The sequence below is a fragment of the Hyperolius riggenbachi genome, chromosome 1 (genome assembly GCF_040937935.1).
Source record: "Hyperolius riggenbachi isolate aHypRig1 chromosome 1, aHypRig1.pri, whole genome shotgun sequence".
Taxonomy (NCBI): Eukaryota; Metazoa; Chordata; class Amphibia; order Anura; family Hyperoliidae; genus Hyperolius; species Hyperolius riggenbachi.
Window position 1 is genome coordinate 214,141,911 of NC_090646.1, and position 12,427 is coordinate 214,154,337.

Sequence of the window (12,427 nt, forward strand, 5' to 3'; positions counted from 1 at the left end):
AGGGCTGCAGAGCCCCCAAATCGCCCGGGGGGCAATCCGCCGGCATTTCCTGGAAGGGGCAGAGCTTTCAGCTTCAGCTCTGCCCCTCCTGACATCAATCGCGGCGCATCGCCGCCTCTGCCCGCCCCTCTCACTCTTCCTTCACAGAGAGGGGCGGGGAGAGGCGGCGATGCACCGCGATCGACGTCAGGAGGGGCAGAGCTGAAGCTGAAAGGAAATGCCGGCGGATTGCCCCCCGGGCGATTTGGGGGCTCTGCAGCCCTCGTTTTGCGGCAGGGACACGGCGGATTACTTGTAATGGGAGCACTGAAGCGAACTATAAGGTAAAATAGGCAAAATAAAAATCAATTCAAGGGACGGGGGAGTGGGGGGGATGGCTGGGGTTGAGTGCGGGAGCTGCTGATTGACTTTTTTTTTTTGTGAAATCCCTTATGCGGCCCAGCCTCATCCTGACTTTGCCTCCTGCGGCCCCCAGGTAAATTGAGTTTGAGACCCCTGGTGTACAGCATGCGTCTTGCGAGACACAATACCAGCAGAGCAGTGATGCGCAACACATCAGACTCCCTCTAGCCGTGCCATGAACTGATATAAGGGATTTGCATGCAGTTTCCTTTTTTTGCAGCATGCTGAACAATTTTTTCCCTGCATTTGAATCGGACAACAACCTATTGATTTTAATAGGCTGCGTTTGCCCATCCAAATTTACATGCGGGGAAACGCAATAATTCGCAGATGGTGGAAGCAGGGTCTTGTTTCTGGAAGGTATTTATGCAGCCAGTATTATTTGCAAATCAGCACTTCTTTGTTATATCCGATTACACAGTGTGCTGATCAACAACTTATCTCAGAAGGGCACTATCACAAAAAATTGTATGCAACTTAAACCATTTCCTTTTTTTTGTTTTTGCATCAAACAGTGTTAAGTACAGTATATAGGCAGGGCCGGCCCGCTTATGAGGCGGGGTGAAACATTTGCCTCAGGCGGCAAACTTCTAAGGGCGGCACCCGCCCGGGGGGGGGGGGGGGGGGGGGAGGCGGCTGCCAAGCCGGAGGGGTAGCGGGCAGGTCGGGGGTATTGGGCCTAGCGGTGGGGAGGGGGGTCCGACCCCCCCCCCTCCCTCGCCTGGGTCCCCCGATCTGCGCTCCCCTCCAGCCTGCAATTAGGAAGACGCTGCCAGATCGTAAGAGGCACGGGCGGGGAGGACTCACCTTTTCCGCATTCCAGCGGACGGTAAGTGGAAGGCGATGCAGGAAGTGACGTCAGTGGAGCGCACGATGGAACGCGGATAAGGTAAGTCCTCCCCGCCCGTGCCTCTTACGATCTGGCAGCAGCTTCCTAATTACAGGCTGGAGGGGAGCGCAGATCGGGGGACCCAGGCGAGGGAGGGGGGGGGGGGGTCGAACCCCCCTCCCCACCGCTAGGCCCAATTCCCCCAGACCTGCCCGCTACTCCTCCGGCTCGGCGGCCGGCCCCCCGCACCCACGGACGGGGGAGGGGGGGGGGGGGAGCGGCAGCAGCAGCAGCAGCTCTCTCTTAAATTTGCCTCAGGCGGCAAAAAGTCTAGGGCCGGCCCTGTATATAGGTCCATTCTACCATTAACAGGAGCTAAGGGGTCACAGGACAGTACACTGATGGTATGAAGGATGAGTTGCTTCTACCTTATTTTATCCACCAGTAAGGTGTCAGTCAGATGGGTGGGCACGAAAGCTGGTTTTCAAATAGCAGTACTCAGTAAAAAGTACTCAGATTAAAACACTACCCCCATTGTATTTAGTGTTAAAAGCAAGTATAGTATTAGAAATTCACTTGGCTGCTTTTGAAAGACATTACGGCCAGTTTGGCTTACACTTAATATGTTATATTATTAATTCATATTTGGTAAGTTTAAAGAGTGTTTACCTTCCTCCCAAATTTTTTGTGCTTCAGTCCAAAATGCAATGTTTGGCTCTTCTAAGTGGAACAGTGCCCAAGACTTTGATCTGAAATTGGGCCCATGGAAACATGCCAGAGTCATGTGGTTGCCATGCAGGCTCATCGAGCCCCCTAACTGAACTGTGTCTTCTGGTAAAGGGATTTGAAATAAAGAGATGTGGCAACCAGAGATTATCTTCAGCACTCCAGGCCAGTGTCGGTGGTGGGCTGCATCCAGCACTAAAATACAGAAAAACACAAATGTCACATCACAAGTTATAATCAACAGTGCAAAGTGTTATCAAACCATTACAGCAGTAGCATGCTGAAACTGTCTTTCATGGCAACACAAACATGGAATTAGTTTAGATATTTTGCTGTGATTATGGACAAAGTTTGCCTTTTTATAATTATTTTTTCTCTATGGTGTGTTCTTGTACAGCAGAATTGTAAGTGGCATTTTCACTAAATCAAAATAACACATTTTGGCAAATCCCAATAATAATATTTTAAAACCCAACTCCTTACTATGAATGAACAAAACCATTGTCTGAGCTTTCCTATGTGCCCTGCAGTTTGGGCAAAGGAGGACATCACCTCTACATACTAGGATTAGCATTCCTTAAGTCTCGTACACACTAGGTGGAACTTGGCCAAGGCAGCCATTTGGCCAGCAATCTAATGCGTGTATCAGTATCCGACAAGATCACTTAAAAGGAACCTGAAGCCAGAGGTATGTGGAGACTGCCATATTTATTTCCTTTTAAACAATACCAGTTGTCTGGCAGCACTGCTGATCTATTTGGCAGCAGTAGTGTCTAAATCACACCAGAAACAAGCATGCAGCTAATCTTGTCAAATTCGACAGAAATGCCAACAATACCGGATTTGCTGCATGCTTGTTCGGGGTCTATGGATATAAGTATTAGGGTTCTTTCACATTAGACAACGCGTGCAGGAGCAGTTTCCTGCATGCGTTGAATAGGCTGCGCCGTGTCGTCGGGATGTTGCGGTGTGACGCTGAGTAGGGGCGGCAGTAATTCATTAACCCGACAGGAACCCGACGATTCCCTACAATAAAATGCTCCCCGGTACCTCGTACCGCAACTCATCGAAACGCAGTGTCGGGTGTAAAAGGTAAAGTGAAAGTCTATGGACTTTCATTTTACCTTGGTTAACGCAAACTTTCGATTTTGCGTTGAAACGCCAAAAAAGGGCTCTAGTGTGACAGAGCCCTGAGAGGCAAAGAATCAACAGGACATCCGGGCAACTAGAACTGCTAAATAGGAAATGAATATGGCAGGCTCTATATTGCTTCTCACTTCAAGTTCCTTTAAAGATCCAGCATGCTAAATCGTTAAATGATGCAGACACACAAGCAAATTTTACCACACTAAATCTCTCCAGCCTTAAGCCACTCAATCACATACTGCAGTGTCCTCCCTGCTCCTCCCTCCATAGCAACAGTGTTTGCTGCTCGGTCAGTTTGTTTTTGTGTCTGGAGCTGTTGCCGTAGGCATTGGGTCCCTATAGCTGCGGATGACAGCAGTCAGGCATGTGTATGCAATATAATATGGACTAGACTGCAAGCTTGAATGGGAGATTTTACCACAGTGAACATCACTAAACAGGAAAGTTGTACGGCTGATATACTAAAGGCCAGCTGCAAATTTGCTAGATTTGCTAGCTATGGTAAACTACCGATTGCTACCTGTTATCAATCATTAATTGCCTTACTCAATATTAGATCATATCTCTGCCAATATCTGATCTAATATCTTCCTCCTTGCGGCAGCTGCAAGTTATGTACTATTCAATACAGGAAAAAAAAATTAAAAATCTATGGAGCCTCGAAACAGTTCATTTCGGTGCCCATCACTCAGTGCCAAATCTGGGCGCCGTCATAGCAGCAAAGTTAATTCAAGGCTCCGGAGGTTGCTAGGCCCCAAATTACATCTCCCACCGAGTTGCTACAATTTGGAGGGGAATAGTATTTAATGCTGCCACGGAGTTTAGCGGCAGCAGGGAGAGCCGTCATTCAGCTCGCCCTGCCGGTGCCAAGATGAGATTTACCCATGGAGCCTTGCACTCTGTGCTCCCACCGTGCTCAATCACGCATGGAACAGTTTTTCACAATCAATGCTCAAATCGACAACATAAACAAACATTAATCTGGGGAGGTATCTCCTTTTCCAAAATAATTTTCATAGATTTAATGCTTTCATTGAATTAAAGGTTTACTCTATTAAAAAAAAAATAAAAAAAAATATATATATATATATATATATTTACCAAATAAAATATCTAATTTATTAAAGAATGCTTAATGTGTGCCTCACCCAAGATAAGATGTCACTGGAAAGAATAGGATAAATAGTTTTTTTTCAAAATCATTTGCCCTCAGCTGGCATAAGTTTGACACCCTCATCTGTGACATACCAAAATAAAGCCAGGATTGCAGAATGGTTAGTGAATTAGAGATTGTTACTGCAGTCACATGAACCAACCAATAAAGAAAAGCATATCTTTAATAAATCCAAGGTAGCCTGAATGTAATGAAACACATACTGGTACATCTTTATGGGTATTCTAGAAGCAGTTGCAACTCCTTATTTACAAAGCTTTCTGGGGCATTACTATGCTGCTCCGATATGATCCAGTTAAGGATTACAAACGTCTGCAACTTAGTGTTCTCCAACTTAAATGACTTAACCCATGGATAGTGTTTAACACTGAAGTGCAGCACCGCCCTAAAGAAGTGTAGTATATAGAGTTCAAACACCGTACATTTGTCCTTCAGGTCTAATTATGACAGCACCAGCAATGACTCACTACTCTACCTACCTAGACACTTTGTAGTTAGCTTTAGTCACTATGCCCTGAGTAGCAGGGCGGGAGTTCATGTTCTCAATACACAGTAGAGCAAAATCTATTTTTAGATGATAAAATGTATAGATTTAAGAAGTATGGGAATATATAAATATGCATGGTTGGGACTCATACACTGCTCACGTGAATTCTTCTCTATATTAGTGACGACAGCCTTGGGTGGCAAGTAGGGTACAGGTCCCCATGTAGATAATGCACGCTTGCTGGTGTCAAACTGCTGAGTGAAAAATTCCTGTAGCTTCATTCCTATTTTGATGAGGTCTGGAGTAGTTGACCTGGAAATCATCACTTGGAAAATATCCCACTGCAGGTCCCCATGGATAAATATGACACTAGGAGAAACACAGCATTCATAAACACAGTTACAATTTAGTTTATAGTACAAGTAGCTTTAGTTTCCTTTCTACCATGCCAATTAAAATTATCCCTCAATGAAAGAGTTTACAATTACAGTGCAATTACAGTAAAAAAAATGTGAATTTGCATAAAACTTAACTTATAATGCTTCTTTTTTAGAATACCTATTTTAAATGAATGGAAGATGGTCACTGTCCATCCAGACATACACACACACCTATGATATGTATGCATAAACTTCATCTGTTAGCAAAGCTTGACACACGATTCACGACTTAAAGAGTTTGAAGCCATTAAAATTCCTCTTTTTATTCTCCAGTCCTCTTCAGCATTATGATCAAAGATGATTCACCGCATTCCTGCGGCAGAACAATGTATTTATCCTCCTGAAATCCCTGGGGCAAAATTCTCTGTTACTTCCTGGAAAAGGCAGAGCTGAGTGCAGTAGCTCTGCCTCCAGTGTAGTCTATCTCCGCCGATCCCCGCCCCTCTCAGTCTTCTTTCACTGAGAGGGGCGGGGAGAGGCGGTGATCATAGAAGATTGACTGCACTGAAGGCATAGCTACTGCGCTCAGCTCTGCCTCCCCTGGGCAGCAAAATCTTGGAAAGTCGTAGAATTTTGCCCCGGGATTTTGGGGAATAAATACCTCACTTATGATCTTAATGCTGAAGAGGACTGGGAAATAATAGTAAAAAAAAAAAAAAAAAAAAGGTAAAAAAAAATTAAAATAATTTTAATGGCTTCATCCTGCTATCCTCTATAGATCATAATTGTGTCCATATAAAGTGTCTCATGCAGTATCCAACTCCCTGCTTAAATCTATGCCGCTCCAGGAGGCCATGATGAATGCTAACAGAGTTACCTCTAGCCAGGGGCGTCGCTAGCCCTATTTTGGGGGGGCACGTGCCCCCAATCTGTCCTGGGGTGCCACGGATCTCCGCCCGGCCCCCTTTGGCAGCGGCTCTCTCCAGCCGCCGCCGCGTCACTCAGTCTCAGACCTCAGGATCAGGCGGCGAGCCGGCGCCCGCACTGATATGCGGAAGTGACATCACTTCCGCATATCGAGCGGGTGCGTCCGGCGCCCGCTGGTACTGGTCGGGTTGCCGCTGATCCTGAGGTCTGCTACGAGGTAAGGGGGGTGGGGGAGCGGCGGCGGCTGGAAAGGGGGGGGCCTCCCTGTCACTCACTCACTTCCTAAAGGGGCTCCCTGGCACTCACTCCCTAAAGGGGCTCCCTGGCACTCACTCACTCCCTAAAGGGGCTCCCTGGCACTCACTCACTCCCTAAAGGGGCTCCCTGGCACTCACTCACTCCCTAAAGGGGCTCCCTGGCACTCACTCACTCCCTAAAGGGGCTCCCTGGCACTCACTCACTGCCTAAAGGGGCTCCCTGGAACTCACTCACTCCCTAAAGGGGCTCCCTGGCACTCACTCACTGCCTAAAGGGGCTCCCTGGCACTCACTCACTGCCTAAAGGGCCTCCCTGGCACTCACTCACTCCCTAAAGGGCCTCCCTGGCACTCACTCACTCCCTAAAGGGCCTCCCTGGCACTCACTCCCTAAAGGGGCTCCCTGGCACTCACTCACTCCCTAAAGGGGCTCCCTGGCACTCACTCACTCCCTAAAGGGGCTCCCTGGCACTCACTCACTCCCTAAAGGGGTTCCCTGGCACTCACTCACTCCCTAAAGGGCCTCCCTGTCACTCACTCACTCCCTAAAGGGCCTCCCTGTCACTCACTCACTCACTCCCTAAAGGGGCTCCCTGGCACTCACTCACTCCCTAAAGGGGCTCCCTGGCACTCACTCACTCCCTAAAGGGGCTCCCTGGCACTCACTCACTCCCTAAAGGGGCTCCCTGGCACTCACTCACTCCCTAAAGGGGCTCCCTGGCACTCACTCACTCCCTAAAGGGGCTCCCTGGCACTCACTCACTCCCTAAAGGGGCTCCCTGGCGCTCACTCACTGCCTAAAGGGGCTCCCTGGCACTCACTCACTCCCTAAAGGGGCTCCCTGGCACTCACTCACTCCCTAAAGGGGCTCCCTGGCACTCACTCACTCCTTAAAGGGGCTCCCTGGCACTCACTCACTCCCTAAAGGGGCTCCCTGGCACTCACTCACTGCCTAAAGGGGCTCCCTGGCACTCACTCACTGCCTAAAGGGGCTCCCTGTCACTCACTCCCTAAAGGGGTTCCCTGGCACTCACTCCCTAAAGGGGCTCCCTGGCACTCACTCCCTAAAGGGCCTCCCTGTCACTCACTCCCTAAAGGGCCTCCCTGTCACTAACTCCCTAAAGGGCCTCCCTGTCACTCACTCACTCCCTAAAGGGGCTCCCTGGCACTCGCTCACTCCCTAAAGGGGCTCCCTGGCACTCACTCACTCCCTAAAGGGCCTCCCTGTCACTCACTCACTCACTCACTCCCTAAAGGGGCTCCCTGGCACTCACTCACTCCCTAAAGGGCCTCCCTGTCACTCACTCACTCCCTAAAGGGCCTCCCTGTCACTCACTCCCTAAAGGGGCTCCCTGTCACTCACTCACTCCCTAAAGGGGCTCCCTGTCACTCACTCACTCCCTAAAGGGCCTCCCTGTCACTCACTCACTCACTCCCTAAAGGGCCTCCCTGTCACTCACTCACTCCCTAAAGGGCCTCCCTGTCACTCACTCACTCCCTAAAGGGCCTCCCTGTCACTCACTCACTCCCTAAAGGGCCTCCCTGTCACTCACTCCCTAAAGGGCCTCCCTGTCACTCACTCACTCCCTAAAGGGCCTCCCTGTCACTCACTCACTCCCTAAAGGGCCTCCCTGTCACTCACTCACTGCCTAAAGGGCCTCCCTGTCACTCACTCACTCCCTAAAGGGGCTCCCTGGCACTCACTCCCTAAAGGGGCTCCCTGGCACTCACTCACTCCCTAAAGGGGCTCCCTGTCACTCACTCCCTAAAGGGCCTCCCTGTCACTCACTCACTCCCTAAAGGGCCTCCCTGTCACTCACTCACTCCCTAAAGGGCCTCCCTGTCACTCACTCACTCCCTAAAGGGCCTCCCTGTCACTCACTCACTCACTCACTCCCTAAAGGGCCTCCCTGTCACTCACTCACTGCCTAAAGGGGCTCCCTGGCACTCACTCACTGCCTAAAGGGACTCCCTGGCACTCACTTACTGCCTGAAGGGGCTCCCTGGCACTCACTCACTACCTGAAGGGGCTCCCTGGCACTCAATCACTACCTGAAGGGGCTCCCTGGCACTCACTCACAACCTAAAGGGGCTCCCTGTCACTCACTATCGGGGTCCCTGTCACTCACTACCTAACTGGAGGCGCCTGTCACTCACTAGCTAACCTGGGGGTCCCTGTCACTCACTACCTAACGTGGGGGCTACCATATTAACCTCCTTGGCGGTTAATTTTTTTTTTCCTAATTAAAAAAATCCTTTTTTTTCAAAAAAAAATTTTGTTTCATGTAAAGCTACCAGAGTGGTAGCTACATGAAACACCACTAGAGGGCGCATGTGGCCCTCTAGTCCGATCGTCGCCGGCATCTATAGCAAACAGGGGAACGCGTATATAACGCGTTCCCCTGTTTGGCTTCTCCTGTCGCCATGGCGACGATCGGGATGACGTCATGGACGTCAGCCGACGTCCTGACGTCAGGCACACCCGATCCAGCCCATAGCGCTGCCCGGAACTCATTGATCCGGGCAGCGCAGGGCTCTGGCGGGGGGGGGGGGGCCCTCTTCAGCCGCTGCGTGCGGCCGATCGCCGCAGAGCGGCGGCGATCAAGCTGTGCGCGCGGCTAGCAAAGTGCTGGCTGCGCGCACAGCAATTTACAGCACAGAAATCGCCCCACCAGGGGCTGAGATCTCCCCCTGCGCGGCATAGCCCGAGCTCAGCTCGGGCTTACCGCCAGGGAGGTTAAGGGGGGATTCTGCTTATTTATGTGAAATGCTGTCTCTTTATGTGCCTCATGACTGCTGAATTTGTCTTGTTGGGAGCCTTATGATTTGTTGGGGGCCTCAAGATTGCTGAATTTGTCTTGTTGGGGGCCTCATGATTTGTTGGGGGCCTCATGATTGCTGAATTTGTCTTGTTGGGGGCCTCATGATTTGTTGGAGGCCTCATGATTGCTGAATTTGTCTTGTTGGGGGTCACATGATTGCTAACTGCGAGACTATGGGAAAAGCTGAATCCTTATCATATGAGACAATAGCATTAAACCTACTTTTTTAGCTTTTTAAAACAGAAAATAAAACTGGGAGGTTCTAAAAAATTGAATACATTTTTCAGGAGTAGGATGGATGAAATTGTTTATCTTCACAGTTTATTTTCTACTTGGATTTTCCATAATGTTCATGTATGAGTTAAAACGTTTGTACAGTATTTAGTTTAAATTGCGGTTGCCACTTTGCGATAGATAAGTGACTTTTGGGTTGCAGTTTGGGCACTCGGCCTCCAAAAGGTTCGCCACCACTGTCATAATATAATTTTCCACCATTGCTAGGTTCATGTAAATTTTTTTCCCCCCCGGCCGTTACCACACCTATAGTCTGGTCCATGGCCCACCCATTTTTCGCTGCGGCACGATAAGCAACGTGATCCTCATATTTTTGGCACGCTAGCTGCAGTGTGCTGAATTCTGCTGCCTACAGTATGTACAGTATACGCTGTTCTCTAGTGCCTGCACTGTGTGCTGATTTACCTCCAGTGTGTACAGTGTAAGGTGTTACTCTGTGCCTTTACTGATTGTAAACCAGCTATATTGTATGCTGATCCCTGCTACTTTCAGTATGTACAGTATTAGCTGTAAAGCCTGGTACACACATACAATTTTGATTAGCCAATTTTAGCTCTGTTCATAAAATTCATTGTCTGTTGGCCCACTTACTGCACGGGGGTGGTAAAATTGGGGGTCAGTGATTGACCAATCAAAATTGTATGTGCGTATACATCTTTGATCTATGCCTATACTGATTGTAAATTATCCAAATAAAGGACAGGGGGCTCCATCCAATATTTCGATGGGCAGGCCCGTTATCTGTAGCTTACACCGCTGCTAAGTTCATGTACATTTGGCCCCACCCATGACCACGCCCACTCACTGCATGGCCACGCCCACGCTGCGCGCGCCGCATATACCTCCCCGCCTGGTGCCCCCGATCTCCAAGGACCCTAGAAACGCCCCTGCCTCTAGCTTATCTAAATATAATTATGTTAATCATGCATATACCAGTTATGAATATAGTTATTCCATAGATATAGTTTGTTACGGGATACCTTTTATCAGAAATGCTGGTGTCCAGTGGAGTGTATAGGTTAACATTCCACTCATCCTGCAGCTTTAGGTCAGCATTGCTGAAGATCCCCATAAGGATGCTGGATCCCATGTAATCAATTCGTGCTTCAGTGGAGCCCATTGTGATTTGGATCTTGTGACTTGGCTGCTGGTTTGGATGTTCTGAAATGTGAGCTAAAACATAACAAATACATTTTGTTTATATGTGGCAATATGATAAAGGATGAATGTAAGCCAGTTTTGTAAAAAAAAAAAAAATCAATAAAAAAGGCCAACAAAACTTATGCATACTGTATACATGTTTGGGTTTTATCTTAATTTAAACTAGATATAAGTTGTAAGAATGATTACATGAAAAACAAAATTGTCCCGGAGTGATTGTGAGCGTTTGGTTGGAAGCGCAGGTTGTTTACGCTGGGGTAACTCACCTAAGCTGCCGCTTCCCCTCTGATGCACTTTATGCTGCTTTCCATCTTCTTAAATTTCTGTCTGCAGAGCAGAAGTTCCAGTCTAAAAGGCGGAAGTGTAAGAAAATGGAACGCGGCATGGAACCCATCAGAAGGGAGACGGCGGCTTAGGCGAGTTAACCCCAGATACACAGCCCACACCCAATCCCCACACCAGGACGATTTTGCTTTTCTTACAGCATTTTTATTGAAACCTGTCAGCAGACACCCATTAAAACGGACCTGAACTCAGAACCTGCTCTTTGCGCTAAAATATTAACAACATAGTCACCTTTAAAGAAAAACATGTTTTTGTTACAGCTGACACAAATTCTGCAATAAATCTGCAGTGTGTCTGCTTCCTGCTTACATGGAAGCAGACATATTGTTAACATCCTGTGTTTACCAATTAGCTGCTCTACTGTGGCAGCCAGCTGACTCAGCTGAGATCAAATTACAACTTATGATTAGTCACAAATTAGGGTGAATTACAGAGGCTAAACTCTCTAAACACATACAGGGTGCATTTCTACATGTTTACTTCTGTCCTGTGCAAGAGTTCAGGTCCACTTTAAAGGACATAACATGATTGAATAGACCTTGACTTCAACATATTGTAGTCCCCATCTGTTCTAGGGAAGGGAGCTGAAAGTTCTGCAAAGCTGACACTGTTCAAGGTTTGATAGATAGATAGATAGATAGATAGATAGATAGATAGATAGATAGATAGATAGATAGATAGATAGATAGAAAACAGTTCAAGCCTTGTGCAGAGCCTACATGATTGTTTCATAATCTGATCATTTAGGACGACTTTGGGTGACAATGTCAACATATGAAAGTTATTCATACTTACCAACCATTTCCAGAGTGTTCACATCTATTGTTCCACCCACAACTCCACCTCTGGAGTCCAGCTGAGACCTCCCTAGTCCAACAGACATGCTGATTTCACGGTCCCTGTTACTTCCTACAGACAAACGTCCTTGGCTTTTTAGTCCACTTGTTGTCCATCTGTAAATATATTTGTTTAGAAACAAGGAAGAAAGTGAATGAGAATGTACATGTTGCAAGCCCTGCTCTATTGAAACCAGAAAAGGTAAATTATGTATATCTGAGTAAAATACACATTTTAAAAGCCTTTACTTTTCATCCAAAAGTTGAGCAACACTTCTCTGAGGGACAAATCTAAATCCCAATCAGTACTCCCGGTTCTTCTTCCCTACTCCATAATGATTTGCTTTTCACATTAACTATGTTCAATCATTAGTATTCGTCTTAAGAAAAGCAGTCAGCTCCATTCAAAAAGATATTACATAAATAAGCAGAAAGAAGGTTAACCACTTCCCGACCGCCTAACGCACAGAGGCGGCCGGGAAGTGGAGCCCTGAAGGACCGGCTCACCCACAGAGGCGGCGGTCCTTCTAAGGGCATGGGCGGAGCGATCGCGTCATCCGTGACGCGATCCTCCGCCGGCGCCTGTCACCGCTCGCTCGCCGCAACATCCCGCCGGCTATACGGAACCGCCGGCGGGATGTT

General features: G+C 48.0%; 1 protein-coding gene across 1 annotated transcript in view; it reads right to left on the reverse strand.

Annotated features, from left to right (window-relative positions):
• Window positions 1-12,427, reverse strand: part of BLTP1 (bridge-like lipid transfer protein family member 1) — a 399,009-nt gene that overhangs the window by 13,886 nt on the left and 372,696 nt on the right. Inside the window, exons 79-82 of the mRNA XM_068280272.1 lie at window positions 11,745-11,902; window positions 10,424-10,616; window positions 4,916-5,133; window positions 1,901-2,152 (exon numbers count right to left, since the gene is read on the reverse strand). Of these exons, the coding sequence (XP_068136373.1) occupies window positions 1,901-2,152; window positions 4,916-5,133; window positions 10,424-10,616; window positions 11,745-11,902 (821 nt within the window). The remainder of the gene's footprint in view (window positions 1-1,900; window positions 2,153-4,915; window positions 5,134-10,423; window positions 10,617-11,744; window positions 11,903-12,427) is intronic.